Below are 23,939 nucleotides of genomic sequence, written 5' to 3' on the forward strand. Positions count from 1 at the left end.
GATGTTGAATTATGAAAATGTTTCAACTTGTAGAACTCGAGGAATCGTATTGCATGCAAACATTTGAAGCATGGACATAAAAAAGGCTGCAAGCACTATAAGAAATTGTATCGTAGGAATGTTAAGATATACAGCGAGCACGCGTTAAAAATGATATTCAGTTTGTATGATCTTTTTATTTTCCTCTCCAAGAGGGAAATAAATCGTGAATTTTTAACTGTTTTTTTTTTCTTTCTTTTTCTTTTTTTTCTTTTTTTTTTTTACGTTACATTTCATAATTAAAAGGTTTTATCATTGGAAAGATTTTATCATTGTTTAAAAATATTATCCCGAGGGAGATTTAATATCTTTTGTTCGAAATTCGCGGAACTTGTAATTCAACTTGAATTATTATTCGAATTACGCTATTATGAGGTTTCAAAGTATTTCTGTTAATCTGGAATTAATTAAAGCTGAGCATTATCGTTACCGTTACACGCAGTTAAACGGTTTATTGTGTTCGATAAAATCTTAAAAATAATGAAAATCTTAATCGATAGAAATGGGTAAAATGAAATAATTAAAAAATAAAATACCTTAAGTTTTGTAATTTTTTTAGCTTTTGAATAAACTATAAAGCACAAATATTATACTCTGATACACTTTGATAATTAATTTTGAAAATTCCCATGAAATTTATTACCAAATCTTGCGTATTTTTTTGTGAAATGTTAAAAAATTAAATTTATTATCATTTACTAAAATTTCAAATTTTTATGAATAATAATGGATTGAACGAATTATATGATCGCTTAAAATAAGAAAATTTTCTCCAAAATTTCAAGAATGAGTTTATAAGTGGAAAAATTTTATTTTATATTTTTTTATTTATTTTCTCACATAGATTGTTGTAGAATATCTGTGATGTAATTTATTCTATCTGTTGCTATAATTAATTTAATTTTAGGCCACATTTAAATTGATGATTTAAAACCATTACATTATAATTGGAAAAATCATGCTTTCTTTGGAAAGATTAACTTGTCAAAGAATTCTTTCGAAAGTTGCACTCGAGTAATTTCGGTGATATAAAACTAAAATTCGAAGGAAACGATATCGCTAAGACTGTAAAATTCTGTTCGATTACATTGCGCCACTCTAATGCTTTTCCTTTATCATTCACCGTAATACATTATGTATACTTCCATTAAAGTATAATATACCATTCCTTGGGAAATGGCCGCTAGATTCACAATGAAACCTTTCTCGAACGTCTCCCTATAAGATTTATATATCTCGAAAAAAGAGTTATTTATTTACTTACTTACTTACTTACTTACTTACTTACTTACTTACTTACTTTTTTTTTTATAAATTTCAAGAAGAAAGTATTTCTTCGTTGCTATTGTAACACGAACTCACAAAAAATTTATCACAATTGAATTTAATCGATTATTTATTCAAATTGATCATATGCAATTTTTTATATGCAGAGTGATAAAAAAAAAAAGAATTCGTAACTTTCAAAATAATACTCGATAAATAATGAAAGAAAATTTTAATAATTAATATATTTAAACAATTTTTTGTTTCGATTAATATATTATTTCTTTAAATAAGATATGAAAAATGATTTGAATTTCTTTAGAGATTTCTCGAAAGTAATCTTCAACAAACGAATTGTTGATATGAAGAAGTTATAAATTCTTTTTTTTTTCTTTTATCATCCTTGTATAATCATATTATCACAATTAATTAAACTTTAACTTGATTTAAGTAGCGATATCTGATTGTTTGTAGATGCAAATTACCTTTTGAGTTGTGTCAGAGATGATACGTTGAAACTCATCGATCTGCGGATGAAGAAGATCATTGGATCATTTAGGTAAGTGGTTTTTATAGAAAAATTTTATAGATGTTAAGATAAAAACAGATTTTTATTTTTTACTTATTTTATATTTCGTAGTAATAACTTAATAAATTCTTTTTAGCCAATTGTGGATCATTTATAATTAAAATTACTATATTTTAAATAATTTATATATTTATTATACTACTGATTTTTATCATAAATGACGATAAAACAAAATATTAGAAAAAAAAGGAAAATTAATTTTAATAAATAATTATTTTTTAATCGTTCAAGATTATTAGTCTTTCAAAAGTTTCATTGATAAAATATTTAAAATTAACTTTGTAATAATTATTGAAGTGAAATTACTTTTATTTTTAGCGCCGATGGGTTTAAAGTCGGTTTCGACTGGACACGAGCCACTTTTAGTCCAGATGGTCAGTACATAGCGGTTGGTTCTTCAGACGGGTCCGTTTTCATTTGGTCTGTCGCCACTAACACGATTGAGACTGTGTTGAAAAACCATTCGTAAGTATCTCTCCTTATTAATTACTAGAATTTATAAAAATTACGATTTTCATATTTTTCCATAATTATAATTTATAATTATATTATTTTCCAATAATTATAATTTATAATTATTGAAAATATGTAGATATTTTTGAAAAAGTTAAGAGATTAACATGTATTTTATTAGGAAAACAAAAATAATTACTTACATATATTTGTTTTCATTATAATATTCCAATTACCATAATTTATATTTAAAATACCTATTTAAATTAATATTTAATCAATACATAAGCCATTAATTCTACTATTAAATTAGGTCATTGTATTTAATCTTAAAAGCAATATAATTTACAGTTAAAATTATTCAATTCCAACCAATTAAAAAAAATCATTCGAACAAACGAATCTTCTTTAACACCGATGAAAAAAAATAATCTTACATACAAATTAATAAATTATATTACAATTAAAGAAGATTAAAATCCTCCAATATTTTGCGTATCGTATAAAATTAATTAATCAATTCGCGAAATACGATGAGTTTACAAAATTCCATTATCGATATATATTAAGCATTAAAATTTACCATCCCCCGCAAAACTTTGCGCATAAAAGCGTCAAACCGATCATAATTGTAGCAAGCATCTTCGAGTGCTTTGCACATGTGCGGAAACTTCGTCGTATACGTTCTATAATTCGTGCGCTCACATCGTACCTAACCTAAAGTGGAAAGGCGCGCAAAAATATTTCGGCGTGACCCGATTTCCTCCTCCAAGCTTTCCACTTATATATATGTATCCATGGACACGCCCGCCTATTCCACCGTATATCCTGCGCACATAATATTTTTATACATGCATATGTATATATATATATATATATATATAATATAGATATATGTATATAAGATACATGGCGATATCGCAAATTTATACGATAGTTTAGATGCCAGCAACTTCTTCGAGCCACAGTGTCGCAATTCAAACTGTCGCATCGAACGTTTCGTTTAAGGCGCAAATGTAAACGAGCTGCGTAAGATTCATTTCTTGTATAATCAAATATTATTGCGGTACAAACGGATTTTTGAAACGCGTTCAAATTATTTTGAATAAGGTTTTATCAAACAGTTTTATCTTTAATCTCGAGAAAAATTTTGTCGATATTATTTTGAATTTAATATTTTAATACGTATAAACATTCGAATTCGATTTTGGCATATTCTACAATTTTTTTATTATCAAAATTTTCGAAATTTTTTCAGTAAAAATAGTTATTTTTTTTTTTCTTTGACAATGTTAATATTGACAAAATTATTCATAATCGAATGGACGAAAGTGTCTTTAAACTCTAAGAACTTTTCGACGATGAACGAACGTAATCTTCTTCATCGATTTTCAGAAATATTTTTCCAACGATACTAACATTTATGAAAATTTATCTTAAAAACACTTAAAAATATATATAAAAAATTTTATTTTGATTCAATATTATGAAAAGCAACGTATATAACAACTTCTTCGATTATTATACCATTCACCTTTTCGCCCACATTCTCACCCCCTCGACGAAACAATATTACATGCGTTGAAACACCGCGAATAAGAATTCATCATTTTTACACTCCCCTTTCCCTCTTTTTCACCTATCATCATAACATTTCACCATCCAAAAAAAAAAAAAAAAGAAATCCTCCAACCGTTCTTCATCTCCGCCCCCTACATATCAACCAACATTTTCATCATCAAAACCGAGATGATACAATCTGAACGATATCGCGACGACATCATCATCGAGCCCAAGTTTCGAGAGAATAACACTCTCCCCTCTCTACAAATCGCTCTCTCGACAATGGAGACGATGAAGAAAGTGTGGTGAGCGAAAAGTAGCTAAACCACCCTCTCCTCTCATTCACCGCCCTCTCAGTCATCGCGCGCACCGGTGCGATCGTTTTCACTCGAATTTCACGGTAGATACATCCGTTCCACAATTATCCCTCCCAGTCGTTGACCGCCTCGCCCCCTCGAGTTTCCCAAGGACGCTGTGTCGGATCCCCCTCGCGGTGGAGGAGGATCCCCTTTCCACGGGAGAGGCGGGCGGTTGTTGCGCCCGGCGTGCACCTAAGTACCGGTCGTATCGAAAAATAGCTTCGAGCACCGGTCACGTAGAGGAGAGCCTGGTCCCTGAAGCTGGAGCTGGAGCTGGCCAGCGTGCGTGATCCCGCCGTTGTGTACGCGCACGTTTCACTGTTATTACTTTCACCCGTCGAAGGGGAGCACCTCTCTCCTCCACCCTTCGGTCCTCATCACCCCCTCCCCCCCCCTCATCCTATCCTGCCCCACACACGGGAAAATATTTCCCATGATCGTTCGACGATACGGAGCCGAGATCGTGTAATTCATACGTTGCGCCGCCCAACGAATCCCTGAGACTAACTTAATAACCGCCTCGCCCTCTCTCCACATACACACACATACGCATACGATCCCTCCCTTCCTCCCTCGATCGACAACTCACAACTTGGAAACGTAACCACCGATATACCGATATTTAATCGGCGCGCCCCTCGAAACTGCGGATGTGCACACTGATGCCGGGGATACGTACGTATCGAGTCGGATTAACGCGCGAGATTCGTGGAGGAACAGATTCGTGGCACGCAAGCAAGCATGTATGATATGCAACTGCGAGTTAACAGATTACCGAGCCGCAATCCTTTCCCTTACGGAATCGGATTTCTTTGCAGAGGCGTTGATTTCTTCGAGGGGGTAGAAAAATTGTTGAGGAGGCAGGCGATCTTTTTCTTCTTGATGTTCGATCGCCGGAAATTGTGCATCATCGTTCACCGTCCAACCTTTTTCGAATAAATCGAAAATTAATAAATTCCTACAATGCAAGAATGAAGAAGGAATGTAAACATTTGGAAACGGATAATACCTCACTTTTTGCGTGAATCGTGCAACGTCAAAAATTAATAAGAAACATTAATGGCTAGATCTGGAAATATCGAGGAAAAATTGTTCCATCGATCGATCGTCCTCAGCCAAGTGTGTTTTATTCCAAGGAAAATAATAATCGTTAACTGTATACCAGAATGCGGAAAATGGGAGGAAGTGTTCTGCTTTGCACAATGGTTTTTCCCACGTGGGTACCCTCGAGGAGTCGAGGGGAATAAAAGCTATCATTCCATGCCGGCCTAGCGATACCTTGATTTGTGTAACTTGTTATTAATAAATAAGTGCGTACCGAGGCGTGGTAACAGGCGCGGGTTATTATTCTTTTCAGCGGTAACTGACAAGTAACAGCATCTCATAAACATTACTGCGCCATATTTCAGTCACGCACGCATTTATGGCGATTTTGTCTTGCACTTTACGAGTTTCGATGGCTTACCGCGATAGTTAGAGGGGTATAACTGGACCCCTAAGGAAGTGGTTCGATTAGTACGTTTCATGGTCTTTTTTTTTTTTTTTTTTTTTTTGCGTTTCAAGTGTTCTCTTCGAACCGATCTTATCGCAGGTGTAAGGAAGGATGCTACGAAAGGACACATGCCTCTGTTCAAAATTCGCGCCAATTCTCGAAACGGGAAATTATTATTGATTCCCATGATTTTATTGAGGAAGGGAAACACGATTAACCGTGTGAAGTGTTGAAAAGAGTTAACGTTTCAGTAGTTGGGTCACTGTGAATAAATTACAATGTCTATTTCTGTGCAAGGAATTTGGAAAATATGAATAAATGATGCTCGAAGCGATGTATAAATCAACGGTTCGTTTAATATCAAACGAATGTTACCGAGATACCACGCAAGATGTTTCGAATGCATTGGATAGATGGAACACATATTGGAATGTGACGCGAAGAAGTTGATTTTTTTCAACGATTTACTTCGAAGTTCTACCGTTATTATCGCCACAGGACATAGTTTTCTATATTTACCACGTATTCATAAATTGCCGCATAACCTGAAAATGATAAAATTGGTTAATACAAGGTATGCGATATATGAATAATGCCACACCCTTGTGGCAGATTAGTTAGAAATTTTCACTTGTACAGGTTTTGAAATTAAATTGTATGGACGACGAAGTAAATTATATTGATATTGGAAGCAATGTGAGAAAAATACACAAAATTGAATGAAATTAAAAATTACATACAAGGAATAAAGTAAAGTTAAAGTCTAGATTTTAGATAAATTTGAAGCGACGAATTACTTCAACTATCTCAAGTAATTATCTTATTTTAGAAATATTATAGGAATTTCATATTTTATGCTCAAACTTCAAAAATTAGAATTCGTGATTACCTCTGGTGGGACTCGAACCCACAATCCCCGGTTTAGGAGACCGATGCCTTATCCATTAGGCCACAGAGGCTGTTGCCAATTATTATTCAAATTATTTAAACGTTGTTGATAAATATCAACAACGTATAAATAAAATTTAAAATTATTCAAGAAAATATTGGAAGAAAATTTTCAACGAATGATTCTCAGACAGATTTCGATGAAAATTTAATATCATAGTCGATATTAATCGTGTACATAGGATCGAGTTTCTGTCTTTGTACACATGCGTCATCAAACACATAAATAAGAAAATCATTTTAACACTCGTTATTCTCTCTTATTCAACCCTGAGGTCCTTTTAATAAATGTGTTGTTGATAATGCTAAAACTGACAGTAACGAAATGGTCAACGATTTACGGCGATGTTTTACGACTTTGTCGAATAGATATTTACAGATGTCGTAAATTTTAAAACAATAATAATTATTTGATGTATTCGTAACTTTCTTGGATCGATTGTTATTACACTGTCAAATGAAATGTAGCAGTGTGTCGCTCAAAACTGTGTACTTATATACATGTATACAATTCTTTTCTGTTTATTGTACGTAGACATTTTATCCTATTAGATTGTCCAATAAATTTATAATTTTCTCGGAGATGAAAAGAATATTTATACATTTTCCCAAAAATTAGATTTTTCCAAAACATTCGATTTTTGTGACAGATATTTCTCGTTTTTTTTTTTTTTTGTGATAATTAAGTTAAAAAGTGGACGTTTTAAAAAGTGTTTTTGAGCGAAGTGCAAACAGAAACATTCTTGATATCACTTAAAACGTGTTCAAACTTTTAAAGCTTTTCCATTTATTTCAAGTGATTGTTAGAATAGTTTGTGGAGAACTGTTGGTACTATCGGTCAATTCGCAACATGTTGGATTGTTTGGTTTTAAATTAAGCAAACGTTTTAGATTTTCATAAAAAAATGTTGAGATGTCGGAACTATTCGTGGTTATCAAGTTTTCGTTTCATAGTTCTCAATTCAAACAAAAAAAAAAAGGAAAAAAAAAGAGGAAGAAAATTTGAATCAGTATCTGAAAACTTCAAACATGAAGCCATTCAATTTTTTTCTGTTTTTAATTAAATCTGTTTATTAGAAAAATGATGTTATTCCGTTTCTTTTTATGTTCAAATATTTAAAATTTATTTGCATTTGATTCAGACATAATATTAAAAAAAAAAAATTAATAATATTTTATTCAAGTTAAATCTTACTTCAAATCAAGAAATAAAATTTACTTATTACTTATTGTTTTTTACATTCCAAAATTTCTTCAACTTAGATAACTACCATTAAATAATTACTCAATACTATCATTCGCTTCTTATCTTTAATTACACACATAAATCCTCAATTTTCCTATTTCTTTCCAAAAATGGACTCAACTCGCTTGCCAATAAGACAATCATCACACCAATCTATTTCACAACACATTTTATCCGCCCTCCAACCCTTATCCCTCGTCTCTATCGACAGTAACAGTCGAAGAAATCAATATCACCAAGGAATTAAACGCAAACCGTTAGTCGATACGAACGCCGTAATGAAAATTCACCTACCTTCCTCCTCCTCCTCCTTCTTTTCGAAGAAAGACAAACGGTAAACACGTCAGGGTGGAAAAAGAGATTACGCTATACACGAATAGGTGTACAACGTACACGTGTACAAATCCCGGCCATTTCGATGAGTATCAAACGGATTTCATTGTCGCCCCAATGTAACGAAGCATCGTGCCAGATCAATTGCCTCCCTCCTAACACTCGATTTCGTTTTCTGGGCCAATGATCGGATCCGAGCCACCGATATTATGTCATTTATCTTCGTCGTATCTTCGAAAGGCTGGCAAGACGGCCGAGCTCTTTATCTGTTTTTCCCATTTCCCTGCCCTCCTCTTCGCGAAGGAGGGGTCGGCAGCTGGTACGGATATACACGTCAGCCCTCCTCTTCCACCCTCGCTGCCTCATATTTCCATCCCTCCATTCCAACCATTCTTCCCTTTCCTTTTGCTCGTTATATTTTCCCTATTGATGATCAACCCTCGATATAAACCTCCAGTTAGCCCGGTTAGACTATCTTTTTTAACTGGCATCGGGTTAAATCTTTTTTCCTTTTTCCCCCTTTTTTTTTTTTTAACGAGGTAATCGAATAATTGGACGTTTTTGGTTTTTAATACCGCGTGTGCAAACGTGGATTAATTAAGATTAATTTTTAATGCGATTTTAGATCTCTTTCTCTCTCCTTTTTTGAAAATAGTAAAAGTATAATTAATTGATGAAACGCGTCAATACTTTCAGCTAGAGTTATAACGAATAAGAGACAAATTAATCGTAATTATTCCTAGTTTTGGAATAAACGTCTAAAGAAAGAAAATCGTGATCTTACTAAGATTAAGCTGTTTTACATACACACAGTTGTTACTCTTCAAATCTTAGAAAGATCTTCAAGAATCTTCAAGAAGTACCGTGCTCTTTTCTCCGCTTGGATAACAGTTGTTTCTGTTTGCCATACACGGAATTTCTTCGAGGAAGGTATATTAATATTTAATAAATACCGTGAATTAACAACGTATCATAGATACACGTATCTCCCTCTTATCTTTCGCTCAGATACTTAGAACTGCTATAAATCGATAAAAGTTACGGGGCTACTTCACCCCAAGTAACGCCAAAGGGCCCCCCCTCCCCTCCTCGTTTCACTTTATAATTTACCGTAATTTCGGTGTTTTCGAGATAAAAAGTTGCTAAAAAGGCTACTGTTACATGGTTATCTCTATCACGGGCGATGAGGCTAATTTCTATGATACTCGATTCTACAATATCCTCATATTATATTCCTATCAGATTAGCATAAATCTCCCCTTTCGATCCACGTCGTTACATACGTAATAATCAAGTAGGAAGTTTTATTAACCGTCAGATCTTCGCTTCCTGTTAACCCTACCTAAGGATGAAATCTTATGATTGAATTCGTTTCGTCTCTCGTGCTTAAGGAGACTCCGATAACTATAATATTGAAGGAAGTCCTTGTCGTCGTTTGCTTCGTATCTGTAATTATTCCGTATCTATAATATATAAAATGTAATGCAACGGGGGTAAAATGTATTCAAAATTGAAATAAAATGTAATTTTACGTGAGTAACAACGTAAACCGTGTAATCGTAAATCGTGTATCGAATTTTATCTCGTGATTCTTGTGATGTGTTTGAATTTTTTTTATTTTTTTACGCAGGATAATTACGTTTCTACAAAATTTTTTAACTCGTCTTCTCTTTTTAAATCTCAATGATTTCAATCCGCGCAATTTCTCACGAGAATAAAGTTTCTCCGTTATTCGAATTTTATTTGGAATTTTTCTTTCTTTTTTTTACCATTTCTTCAACAAACTGCACCATTCACAACTCAATCCGGGATTTTTCCTCCATTTCGTGTATAAAAAAAAAAAAAAGATAGAAAGAGAAGGGAAAAAGAAACAGGTTGTTAAACAGAAACCGAAACGTTGGCGTATCGCATGTTAAGGAATTAAAAAGAACGCGAGATAAACCGAAAAGTTTCGCCAGTGGATGGTAAACTAACGTGGAAATAATGGAGCAACGTGGATGTATGCACCGCATCGATCTCGCACAAGTATTCAACCATCTACGCTATTCATGCAGCCAACAACTTTAAGGCGAATTTAGACGTGCATCCGGTTGATTCATCCACAGTGAAGGATGTAAAGATTATTTTTATCCGCATTTCATCCAAATTAATCGAATGAACAGGGTAGAACCAATTTCTACTTTCGTAGCGAAGCAACAGTGACAGATGATATTCAACAATCCGTGCAACTGTGCTGGCAAATTTATTTTAACATTTTTCTTAAAATGACAACACCGAAATTAAAACAAACATCCACAAGAAATCATATAAAGAAGATCATATAAAGACGTACCTTTGATTAAATATTATATAAAAGGAATAGAAACGATTCACACAACTGGCTGACATTTTGAGAACTAGTAAATTGAATTCAAATATTTTCATATTCGTTGGGTGGATGAACCATTATCAAAAAGTGTAAATTTGCATCGCCTGAAGTGAAGTGAAACGGTTATTTCGCAAGACGTGCGAAACTTTAAAGGAGGAGGGGCCGTGGAATTTTCCGTTACTAAAATTGGAAAATATTCAATATGGAAGGGAGAGGAGAAGATCGGTCGGCTAGGCGTGAATTCGAATCAAATATGGACCCATAACCGGAGCGAGCGGCGGGTTAAGTAAGGGAGTTTGTGTTATAGAGGGGATTCATTGTCACGATCGTTCCGTTTGATCGTTTATGTACGTAATATGTTTACCTCGCCTTGTGCTTTCGGATTTTGGCCTCTCTGGAACCGGAACCGCTTAAATACACACACAAATACGTGGCCGGCGTAAGGAACTGTATGCGCTCACAGTTACACAGGTTATGTTTGAATGGAAATTCGGCCTCCGTTTCGAATTATGTATGAGAATTATAGAGATATTTGCGGATGATAATTATTCGCTTGGCTCGCGTTAAATTTTGTTTTCGCGGGCAAGATAGGACTCTAGTATTTTCACCAATAATTTTTTCACGATTTTTGAATAATGGAAATAAAATTGTTCTTGTATGTAAAATTCGATCGACAAATTTTATAAATAATTTTTCTTCGAACAATTTAAAAATTTCATAGAAACTATTCTCACAATTCTATTAATAAGAAGTACACCATTCGAGAATGATATAATATATACCTGCGTATTCACACGAAGCAAGAGAAATTTAAAAGAATTCTCTAACAAACATCATTGATCACGCGAGAAATTATTACAACAAAGACGTACATTCTCTTGCTCGTTCCACAGATTCAGCTTCCGAACGCTCATACATAACAATAAAATTCCGAATAAAATCTGTCCCGAGCCATTTCCGCGAGCTTTCAAAGGGATTATATCGATGATTATCAACGCGTGTATATGCGTGCACTGCGTGTATTGACATCAACGAGGAACATCCTGCACACGTGTACCGGATTCTTAGATCTAAGAATTCACCATCTCTCCAAATATAAATCTACCTATCCCTAATAATAACCAATCCCCCCTCCTCCTCCCTCTTTCACGGCTAAAGGGGGATTTATTCAAAAGCTTATTCAAAAGGTGGCTGCCGAAGCAGCGACCGCCTCGTGTGTCGCGTTTTGTGTCGAGGAGGAGGCGACGGTTCCTTCTTTTGCGGCGACGGTTTCGCGTCATTTGGCCGTGAGAACGACGCCGATCTAATCATCGTACGTATTGTCGTCCTACCGGCCGATGCCGTGGCCCTATGTGCGGTTGTACGTCAATGAGCGCGCCATTAGGCGCCACTGTTCGTGGCCGAGCGAGCATTCAGATGCGCGTCGCTCGCGGCCAACGTAGATTGATGGCAGTGATACACACGATTGTCCCGATAAACAGGCGGAATTCCTCGCAGAATTGTCGCTAGACTACTCCTACGCCATCTACGAATCCTCCTCCTCCTCCTCACTTCTTCTTCTTCTTTCGTGCGTGTTAAACACGCGCGGGGGGAGTAATCGGTCGTAGCGACTTATGGGAGGGCGCTGTGTTCGCGAGGATGTTCGTTTGTTCGATTCAATGCCGCGTCGGATCCACTCGATTTCCCTAGCCGTATTTCATTGAGCGTCGGATGTAAGGGAAGATGTTTGGGATGAGAATAATACGGCTATTTTAATACGATTGTAGGAAGAGATATTCCTCGCGACGAGTGTGTTGATGTTGATATTTTTAGGAATATATATATAGAGTGAATTTAAATTTCTTTTTTTTCTTTCTTTCTTGCATGGTGGATCGTTAAATTACAGTTAAGATTACAGTATCGAAGTTGAAGATGATTTGATTTTACATTGGAAAAGAATGTATATTCGGGAAATTTTTATTGTTTGTTGCAAATTGAATGTTGTAAGTAAGTTTTATATATAATATTTAATAGCTCAAAATTAATATTTCGTTGTTACAGCAGAATTGAGAATAATTAAAAATCTGGTTTTCAGAAGTAAGGTTCATTTAAGTTCTTGTTTAAATCTCATTCACGTAAAATTATCTTTCAAAGATACCGAAATATACTGGAATATGGGAAAGCGTGTATATTTAAAGTTCCTAATATTAATACTGTACAATAATAGTAGAATTCATTAATAGAAACATGTTTGAAATTAACGTTTTTTTTTAATATTTAAAATTAACATTTGAATATAGTTCATTTAAATATACATCTACATAAAAAATATGAATGTATTTAATGTCACCATACATTTTCATTCTGATTAAATTACAACGTATAAATATAAATAAATTAGATCCATAAATAGAATTACGAAATTGATTTTTATCATGCTTGTAAAATGAATATTTCCTTTAAAGTAAAATATAATTAAAAATCAATTTGTTGATCAAAATATTCAAATATATTCATACAAATCAAAAAAATTTTATTTGATTTTGTTTAATCGAATATTGTGAAAGACTAATTCTGATTATCTTGAATATCTGTTATTTTTACAATTATGAAAGAAAATTTGTTTAAAAAAAATTAAAATACTACGAAAACGGAATAATTTTCTTTCGTTTATAAATATTCCTAACAAAACGATTTTAATGATCCTTAATACAAATTCATTCTCCTAATAAATAAAAGAAAAATACAACGGAGCTTATATTATAACAGATGTTCTAAATGATATCCATTTTATTAACGATAAAATATATTTTAAAAATAAAAAAAAAAGCACAATTTCTTCCATGAAAATTTAAAATACATTCCATGTCAACATGTTCCCATGCAATGAACGATTACGTTTTACGGTTAGTTGCGTTAAGATTCTCATTTTACTTGTACTGTAAATTTATCGCCTTGAGGCATCGCCTACGTCGACTGTGTCAACAGGTGGTGCTCATCATTTTGCACTGACATATTACAAAGGAGCTGTTAAGTATGATAAAAGACGCATTGCCAAAGAGTAAATTGACCAGCTCCCGCCTGTTAAGTATTTATAAAACAATGTTTCGACAATCTTTCCACGCGATAAATCCTATTTTTCGTTCGATCGTTTTAATAACACGTCTCGACTGTCTTCTGTAAATCAACAAACTTAACAATTACCGATCCCATATGAATTTCACTCCGGCAATAATTTCATCGGCAATAATTCTTTCTTGTAATTAAAATTTACTGTTAAATGTTGAAATGTGAAGATGCTTTTTATTGATTACCTAAATTCATCCCGTAAGAATTATGTTGTTTTGTATTATTATAGTAACAAAATATTTGACAGAAAGATGTAAAGATATACGCATTATCACGTATTATATTTTAATTATAATTTGGAATAAAAAGAATATGGAACCAACAAATAGAAAAAAATATTTTAGAATCACAATATATCGTGATTGATTATTACAATATTTAATAATATTCTTCCGTTTCATATATTAATACCGTAGCATTTGATCTCTCTTGATTTATATCGATCGAATTTTCGTATTCACGAAACAATTGATGTTATTCCAATTGCGTTAATTATTCTCTCGGATGAACGAAAACGCATTTACGTTAAAAAATAGACGACGTTGATCTTCCGATGCTTTTCTTTCCTCCTGCGATCCTCCGGCAGCGATATCCTATTTCTTGCAATTCTGCGCTCCGCATAATCCATCGCCCCAAGGTGAAATCTGAAATCCTGGGTGGTTCTCCTCGCGGATACGTTTCACTTTGCATTTCCCTTCCTCATTCCCTTCTAATTGTTTGCTAGTGGTTTTCGTAGTACGCCATTGTCCGTTGACCTTTATATGATAATCTATGGTGGTTTTATAAAGATCTAACTGTGAAGGATTGTACGTGTCTTTGTTTTGGACATTTCTTTCGCGAGAAAGAAAATTAGAATTTTTTCTTCAATAGCTTGTATTTTCGCATTGGTGATGGTAATTTTTTCCTTCTACAGAAGTTGGTAGATTTTTAAAAATGAATTTTTTTCTGATATCTGATAAGATCATATAAATGAGTTAGAAAAAGCAGCATTGTTTAATAAATTAATCGTAAAATACAATAAAATCCGTAAATTTAAAATCAATAATAAAAAGATAATAATAAAATTTTTACGCGTGAAATTTCGTATTTAATTCTTTTTCAAATCGCGCGAATCCCATCGTTTTACGAATCAACTTGTCTAAAAAAAAATTGTTACTGAAATTATCGCGTGATTCTAAAAAAAAAAAAAGAAAAAAAGAATCTTAAAAAGTTAATCAAACTCCATACTTCATTTATCCCAACGCGATCCAGTTTCTCGCTAAAAAACACTGGCAATTATAGAATAACACTCGGTCCAGTTAAAACGAAGCGATTGGATAATTGTCACGATATTACTTCCCCGTTTCCTTCCATTCGGTTAGACCAACCCCCTTTTTCCCATTTCACCCCGCCGTTTTCTCTCGGTTAAATCGGTATCGCGCTCGCCACACGAGGGAGAGAAGGGGAGGGAGGGAGGGCAACCGAGCCGAAATGCAGCGCAATGAAAGGAAAAGAGAAACAAAGGGAGGATGGAGGTGGAGGGTGAGGTAGACGGTTGGAAATGTCGTTCGAGAAAGCTTATTTCCACGCTCCTTCGGCAAAAATGGATAGGTCCCTTTTATCACGCTCGCAATACACACCACATAGGTGGCTACCTACTCGTAAAGGTATCCAGGAGCCGAGACACTTCGAGAAATATAGCTGTCGCGGTTGGTAGCACTGGCTGCGGGCGGCGACGGCCATCGTTGTGCACGACGGGCGGTCGTCGCGACGCACGTTCCTCGCGAACAACACTTTTTCTCCTTTTCTAACCTATAGTTGTTGTTTCATCCTATAAGAGGCTCCCTTTTTGTCAGTAACACGAAATTTACGTACTCGTGTAGGCATATCCGTGCACAAACGGTTCTATATTTTCTTTTTTAAAAAAAATACGATTTATGGTTTTCGATTTTTGCTTAACAATATTTTCATATTTTTTTGATTTTCAAAAAATTTTGGATTTAGTTTCGTTTCGTCAATCTATGTTCAATTGAATCTTGTTCAATATTTTTATTAGGGATTATATTTTGTAATTGGAAAAGAAAATGAACAGATTGTAGTTCCAGTCTCAATGAAAGAAAATGTATGAAATATGTAAAATCAGAAATATGAATGTCTATAGTATTTCTTTTGTGAATCTTATTTAAAGAATAATTGCAATTGCAGACTCAATTGTATATATGATATTTATATATATAAAATTATATGATAATTTGAATTACAATAATTGAATTCACAAGTTATATTAAATTTAATATTAATTTTGATTAGACTTGTCCTTTTAACTACATTTTTTATTTTATTACTTAAGAAATTATAAATCTAAAATTTTAATCAGTATATTGTATATTTTAAAAATGATTCTTCTATCTAAATTTTTATTATATCTTAAATTATTATTAAAATTATTGACATAAAACGGAATGGCTACTCGAAAAAATGAAGTGATTTTTAAAAAATAATAAATTAATTAAATATCTTAAGATCTATCTAATTTTAAACAGGTTTTTCTTACACAAGAAATTTAACTTGGCTCTGTAAATATAAAAGTCTGGTGCCAAGCTTAAGCCTGTGATCCAACAGAGATATCGGTTACTTAAAAACTCCTCAACATGTTTTCTAAAATGTGATAACCTTTCATCGTGTTGAATTAAATACCTTCAAACTTCAACATCTTCTATAGTAAATTCAACAAGTTTTCTTAAAAAAGTTAAATTGGTTATCGACGTGACATATTTTCTTGTACAATAAATTAATTCGTGATCGTTGAAAGATATTAAAATTGAAAAGCATTTAATTTTTCAGCTTTATTAATTAAATAATGTTTATTTATTCTTTAGTACAATACCGAAATTTTATAACCCAAGCAAAAAATTATTCACGTTTTTCAATATAATATAATATTCTTTTAAAAGTGATCGTACAAACGTTATAAATAAAATTCTGAGTAAAGAAATTTATTTCCAATAATTTTCGTATTAATTTTATTCTTTTCCTTTTATTATTTACGATACGAATATTGAAAATAGCAATACAAATAGATGACAACGATATTAAATCGACTGACAACGTACATAAAAACCATATGTATTACAAATTAATATTGATTTATTTAAAATGAGATTTGAAACGAAGAGAAGAAAAATATTCTTAATTTTTGTTTCTATACAATTTCTATTAAAAATTCTATTTATAACAATTTATTTATAATTTCCTTATTGAATACATTTTAATAATTCATAATATTCAATATTATTTAATGAAAAATATATTTGAAATTGATAAATATTCTTTACTCTTTTTTCAAGCAGCGTGTTATTTATGCATAAATAAAATATATAAAAGTGTATGCAAAAAGGAATGGTGTGGATGTCGTCAAAAAATAGCGTACCGAAATGTTTTTCTGTTGGTCAGTTTTTCTACGTTGCAACATCAATCCATCATATTGCAAGTGACCTGGTTTAGTATGCAGAATGTTGTCAGCAACTGAACTCGAAATTTTTACTTTGACTAGAGCTTTGTGACTTTTTAACAGCTTAATCATAAGTTCAGGATAAAAAAAAAAAAGATATATACGCGAGAATATTTACAAAGAAAATTATAAAGAATTCTCTTATTTTAATATAATTAAGATATTAAAATAAATGCTCATTGCACAATTTTATTTAATTCGTTAACGAATTAAACACAGCGAGAGGAAATCATAAATATTTCAAAAGTAATTTATGTTCCTACAAAATGAAAAGTCATCTTAAATTTTTTAAATCAAAATACAAGGCATTCCTGTATTCGTGATGCAATTAAGAAGAGAGTAATTTTATTTATAAAAGAATAAATCGAAAATGTAGGATGAAATTTTGTTTAGGTCAAGGCTTGTTTTCGAGAGGATTTAATGTGTTTAATTTTTAAATTTTTGTCGAGTTTGATTTTTTGAGGATTTGAGTAATAAAATGAATATATTCTATTTCACATTTAATATTTATTCTTACACGTGGAACATTTTCGTTATTCATTTCGATTATTCATTTATATCTACTCAAGAATTAATCAAATTTACGTGTATTTAATAAATTTTTAAATTTCTTTTTACTTCAAAATGAGACCTTAAATTAAAAATTATCGTTACATCTTATTCATCTCTGATTTGCTTTTTAAAATTCCCTTTCATAATCATATTATATTAAAAAAAAAAAATTCGACTCAGCAAATTTCATTCTTTAATAAAAATTTGTAAGTAAACTAGTTTTTATAACAAAAAAACGAAAGAACTCAAAATTTCTGTATTTGAACAAATAATAATTGAAACCTCACTTATTCCAGTCTACATTCTACATCATAAAGAGCAGAAATTTCCTCCTAACATCGAGATCAAAAAAATAATCGACCTGTACGTATATATATTTTTCACAATATTGTAAAAAAAATTTAAATTATCAAAAAAATATATATGTCAAATTTACCAAGTAATATAATCGAACATATACAAACAAACTACTTTTTAACTTAATATACATACATATCTCTATCTCAGATATAACTCAAATATTCCATAAATTTCCAAATGTAATGAATGTAAACTTTTTTTAATCATATTTTCACGAATCAAATTTCTCTTTAACACGTCATTTCCGCTTGATCTTTACAGTATATCTTTACAGTATATCCCAAAATACACAACACATTTTATGCGTTCCCCGCCAAAGTTTTACTCGAGACGCAAAAGGTATGTCATTTTCACCACGTTTGTCCTCGCATAGAAACACCCTTTTACGATTCCACGGAGCCCCGTGAATCACCCTTGGGAATTCAGGTTTTATAGACCTTTTGCTGCATGGGCGAAGCCGCTCCGGCCAGAAAATTACGCGCCACCGTGTATTTCCACATTCAAATGAAATCTTTAGCGGTTTGCGCCATCCCAGATTTCCACGTTCAGGGTGGCGCGTTAAACGTGGCCGCTTTTAACAATTTCGAAACCTTTTGATTTTTAAGAATAAAAGTTTTCTTAAAAGATAGGGAAGAAGAATATCGTATCGTATGTGTAGAGTTAATAACATCTTTATAGAGGATTTATATTATCTAGATATTGAAAGTTATATTTATTCTTTTTCCAAGAAATGGAATGATATATCTTTTTTTTTTTTCTTTACGATATGATAGAGATTTTTTTCGGTGGATATATAAAGTTGTAAGTGTGTAATAAGAAAGACACTCTTTTGCCGTGATAAATGATCCACGTTGTATTCTGAGATGTGAGATTATATATATAGAATTATTTGGTTTAGATAAGACTAGCGAAAATTTAAAAAAAAAAAAAAAAATTTTAAGCAGATTTTTAAATAGGTTAATCCTATTTTATTTTCCTCCAATAAATGTATATATAATCTAAAAAAATTTATATTTCAATGTTAATATTAAGAACAATGTTAACATTGATTTTATCACCCATAATAAAGTATTAAAAATGGAACAAGGATTGAAAAATACATAACATTAAAAAAAATCTACATTAAAATAATATAGTAACAAGTTCTGAGATAATTACATTTAAAAGTTTAAATGTAAAGTTATCTTGAATATACATATTCCAATTTTTACACAAATATTAAATCTGAATACGAATTTACTCTAGAATTAAATTTGCATATACACTCGAATACATAAAAGAAATTAAACGAGTATTCAATTTCTGTTTGAACAATTATTATTATAGACATCCTATATATCCATATCTCTGATTACTACCAACGTAAAATAAAAAAAAACAATATAGAGAATAATAATTATAATTTAATTCTAATTCCAATTATTCGTATCTAGTTCAAACAATTAAAAGTAATCTCCCTTTAATCTCCCTTATTATTCTATTACACGTTATTCGTTTAATCCACCCGATAATTATTACCATCCCTAAACCAGTTCGTCTTTGCGTGTACAAATAAAAACCTATATTGGATCTTGTGAAAATCTCCCTCCCCATTCCCCTTCCATTTTTCCATTCGCCACAAGGCAGAGCGGTACAGGAACAATGATATTCAGTCATCCTAATTAAGACCGTGTCCTTCATCGCATTATGTCGATTCACAGTTGTCGGATCGAAACGGAGTTTCCACGACAATCCCCCGCCACGTATTTACCGCGCAAAAAACAATAGGAACGAGAAAACAGAGGAAAACGGCCACGGTATGACCGGCCAACTCGAATCAACTGTGTCCGACATGCTTTCTCGCGGGTTCACGGACAAAATGGCGAGATGCTCGGTGGTGGGTTTGCTCACATGGGAAAGCTCCGTGATCTTTTGCAACAGTTAGTCGGTGGTCGATTAATTCGTACGACCCATTACGATTCGAAAATACGTTCTCTCCATAATTGATCTCGAATTTCAATAACTGGGGAGGGATCTTTTAACGCCTTTCAGAGCGTAGTAGTAATCAGAGCTTGAGATTCCCTTTTGCTCTCGCATTGTCGATCTTGCTTTTCTTTGTTGTTTTTTTTTTTTTTCTTTTTCTTCTCTTTGCCGTGTCGAAACTTTCAGTAGGATTTAACGAGAGCTGTTACGATATTATTACGTAGCATAATGCGACGCTGCATTGACTCTGCTCCATTGTTTCGATATCCTTGTGATGCGATTTGATTCGACTTGTTTAAAGTACGAAAATATATATAATTCAATTTATCGTTAAGCTAAATATCACTTAAATATTATTTTATCAATTGTTTTGTTATGAAGAAATAAATTGTGTAAGGGGAATTAATAATTGTAATTATTTTAACTTGACTTTTTTATATTGTAATTCTATGATTGTATTTTTGAAAACGTTAAAGATAAAATTTACTTACAAAAAAAAAAAAAAAAAAAAAGGAAACTATTAATAACGAAAATAATTACGATAAATCAGCTTGTACCAAAAATTAATTACTGTGGCTCTAGGTAACAGAATAATGTAGTATAGAGTTATAGTGTATGGAGTATATGTGTTAACGTATATAGACTATAATTAACATTCTAAACGTTATTCCTCTTCCCATTAGCTACGAAATTGAATTCGAATTTATTAAAAATTCATTCATTTTTACATGAATTTCGAAATACAGTTTCCATTTTTCTTTTTTTTTTTTTTTCAAAATTTATTCTTCGCAAAATGCAAATCGAGCCACAACGAAATACACACAACGAAAACAATGAAAACAAAGCTACAAGAAACAGAGTAATCTAATTGATCTGTTACACCTTTCAGAGCTGTGGTGACAGCAGTTTCTTGGCATCCGCACGGCACCTATTTCGCATCTGTGGACCGTGCAAAAACTGTGACAATATGGGGCGACCATGTTTAACAGGACAAACAATCCCAGGATAGACGATTGTTTCGCGTAACGAAGGTCAGCTTGTTCTTTCGTTTCGAGAATGAACTTTCGTCGAATCGAGAAATGTAAAATCCCCGAGCGTGGCGCGCAGCTCCATAGAAGGAGAGGTCGAGAGCACAAAGGACAGACCGGTGCGGGATACTGAAAAATCAGCGGGTTGTGGGCGCACGGGTTTGTAAAGAAATAACCATTTCCAGAGATTGTACAAAGCGTGGCTACCGCGATGAACAAATTCACCCACGGTGGATTATTATTGTACATAAAACTGCACTGATTGTTGCCCTCCCCAAGGTTGTAAAGATCTCCCCCCTTCCCCTCCCCCCTCCCTCCCCCTTTTTTTAGGGTAATACCGGCGCCCCACAACCCTCTCCTCCTCACTTCGAACCACGTTTCGAACAGATTATCGTAGTTATCCCCTTTTTTCGAGATTCGCTAGAATACACTCCTTTTACTTCTAAGAGACTATTTTTCAATCGTTTCAATCGTCTGTGTCGGTAGACGAGATCGCTCCTGTTGGATTACTTTTCGCGAGAAACTATAAAACACGGTTGCTTCTTCTTTCTTTCTCATCTGGCTCGACACAATTTCGACACTCGTCGTGAGATCGTCTTTCAATTTCTTCTCGTTTGTTTCTATGCGAGCTTTTCCTTTTTTTCTTTTGACATGATTCGTGAGAAATACTTTTTCATTGATATTTGAACGTTTATTTTTATTATGTAAGTTATTTCCAATAACTCGACAATGGTTTCTTTTTTCGGTGCAGTTTAGCAAGAAACGATATTAAATTAGAGAATTAACAAGTCGATTAGATTACAGATTATTATTACAGTTTTAGTAATTATACGGAATATATTTATCGTTATTCTATATCATATTGTATATACGATGCAATCAATTTTATTCGATAAGAAATTTTCAATAAGAATGAACTATTAACAGGTTATTTTTATGAAGTATTTATATTAAAATTGAAATTCAAAAAAAATTTATACTTTTTCTTTGGTTTACATTTTCACGAGGAGTCACTCTTTGCCCAGTGAATAACGGCGAGTCACTCTGTATATTAAATAGAATAATCAAATGATTCGATACGAGTCTCTATAAATGATTTTATTTTTAAACGGAATCAGAGAAAATCTCGGTATTAAAAAAAAAAAAAAAAAAATTAGATAGATAGAATTCTGATATTAGAATATTCTGTGTATAAAATGTATAAAATTTTATAAACGATGTAATATTAGCGTGTAAGTATTACAAAAGATTTGTACAATGAAGAAACGAGAAGAAACTTTTAAAATGATCTAACGGAAAAATATTGCCCGATTGAACGAAAAATTCTGATTCGTTTATAACCGATCTTGATGATTAATCACACGGGTCACGAGCAATGTTTTCTATGTTACTATCTCGATGTGGAAAATGAAAAAAAAAAAAAAAAAAAAAAAAAAANAAAGAAAAAATCTATCCGTGTGTGAGTCGGTCCATAGAACAAGTTTGTTAATTGCCGAAGCAACCGTGAAATCGAGTCTACTCGAAGTTCTCCAACGTCAGCGAGTTTTGAACGTTTTTATCGTAAGTCTGATATAGGGCGGAAGTGGATGTACTCGTTTTAAACGGAGAAGCACAATAAAGTTCTAATACTGATACTGAGTAAATTGCATTATACAAAGTTTGATCGACGATTACGTGACGAATAATATATACTTTCTCTCGACTTTATATTTCTTTTTACTCTTTTTTTTTTTTTTTTTTTTTTTTTTNTTTTTTTTTTTTTTTTTTTTTTTAAATGAATAATTAACCCATCCGTAATACGAGACATTTCACGCTCGATATGATATGATTACGTATGATTGATAAATTTCGAACTCGTGATATTTAATAATAGCTCGTTCAATGTTTAAATATTTTAGCTCAAGATAAGGAGTTATTAATAAAATTATTAAATATCGATGCGAATAGACTGATATCTTGCGAGCTTCTTACGCATTGCAGTTCACGGTTTTAAATATAAATTTAATAATCCATAACAGAGCTTTTTGGTATTCTGGTTGATATTACACTTGATTTATTTCGAAAAGATATGACGATCTTTATGTATTCCTTTTAAACAAGGAATTGCCTTGTTCATTTCTTCTTTTTTTTTTTTTTACAGCAATTATTGAAAATCGATCAGTGTCTGAATTGTTTTGTATTAAGTGTTATAACAATAAGAATTTCAATTATATTCAAAATTCATATTTTTGAATTAGTAACGTAATATTCGTATCCTTAAAATTTTTTCCCTTAATTATGTGTCACATTTTCTTTCTCAAAAATTGTATACGTTTAAATGTTTTAAATATCATACTTTTTTCTGTCTATTATAATATATAATTTTTTTTTTAAATGTTCAATTATAAACTCATTAATATTAATATAGTAATAATCTAAGATAAAATATTGTTAACATTAATACTAATCTAATATTAAGTAATATAATATTAACTTAATTATTAATTTTTGGTAGCTAATAGTTTTACAATTATTATTAGTGCTGCCAATTTTTAATTCTGCTCAAAAATTGCTATTTTTCATTATATATAAAATTTATAATATAATAGATATTCTCTATTATAACTATACTAATAATCATAATAAATAATAAAAAATAAAAAAATTATTTTTAATATTACAATTTCTAATTATAATTTTATTTGAAAATAAGACTATAACTAAAGAAAAAGAATGATTGTTAAATATCATTCGTTAAAAATAAAAAAAATAAAAAACGTAATAATACAATCAGTGTAAACAAA

General features: G+C 32.0%; 1 protein-coding gene and 1 non-coding gene across 3 annotated transcripts in view; one reads left to right on the top strand and one right to left on the bottom strand.

Moving 5' to 3' along the window:
• Nucleotides 1–22,870, top strand: part of LOC122713166 (autophagy-related protein 16-1) — a 552,150-nt gene extending 529,280 nt beyond the window's left edge. For both annotated transcript variants that reach the window (XM_043933368.1, XM_043933369.1), the window contains 3 exons: nucleotides 1,780–1,864; nucleotides 2,213–2,359; nucleotides 21,018–22,870. In XM_043933368.1, the coding sequence (XP_043789303.1) occupies nucleotides 1,780–1,864; nucleotides 2,213–2,359; nucleotides 21,018–21,114 (329 nt within the window). In that variant the 3' untranslated portion in view covers nucleotides 21,115–22,870. The remainder of the gene's footprint in view (nucleotides 1–1,779; nucleotides 1,865–2,212; nucleotides 2,360–21,017) is intronic.
• Trnar-ccu lies at nucleotides 6,648–6,720 on the bottom strand. The gene has a single exon. It is a non-coding gene; the product is annotated as a tRNA-Arg (tRNA).
• Nucleotides 22,871–23,939: the final 1,069 nt, after the last annotated feature.

Source organism: Apis laboriosa, unplaced genomic scaffold, assembly GCF_014066325.1.
Source record: "Apis laboriosa isolate Shangri-la unplaced genomic scaffold, ASM1406632v1 scaffold231_cov149, whole genome shotgun sequence".
NCBI classification, from domain to species: Eukaryota; Metazoa; Arthropoda; class Insecta; order Hymenoptera; family Apidae; genus Apis; species Apis laboriosa.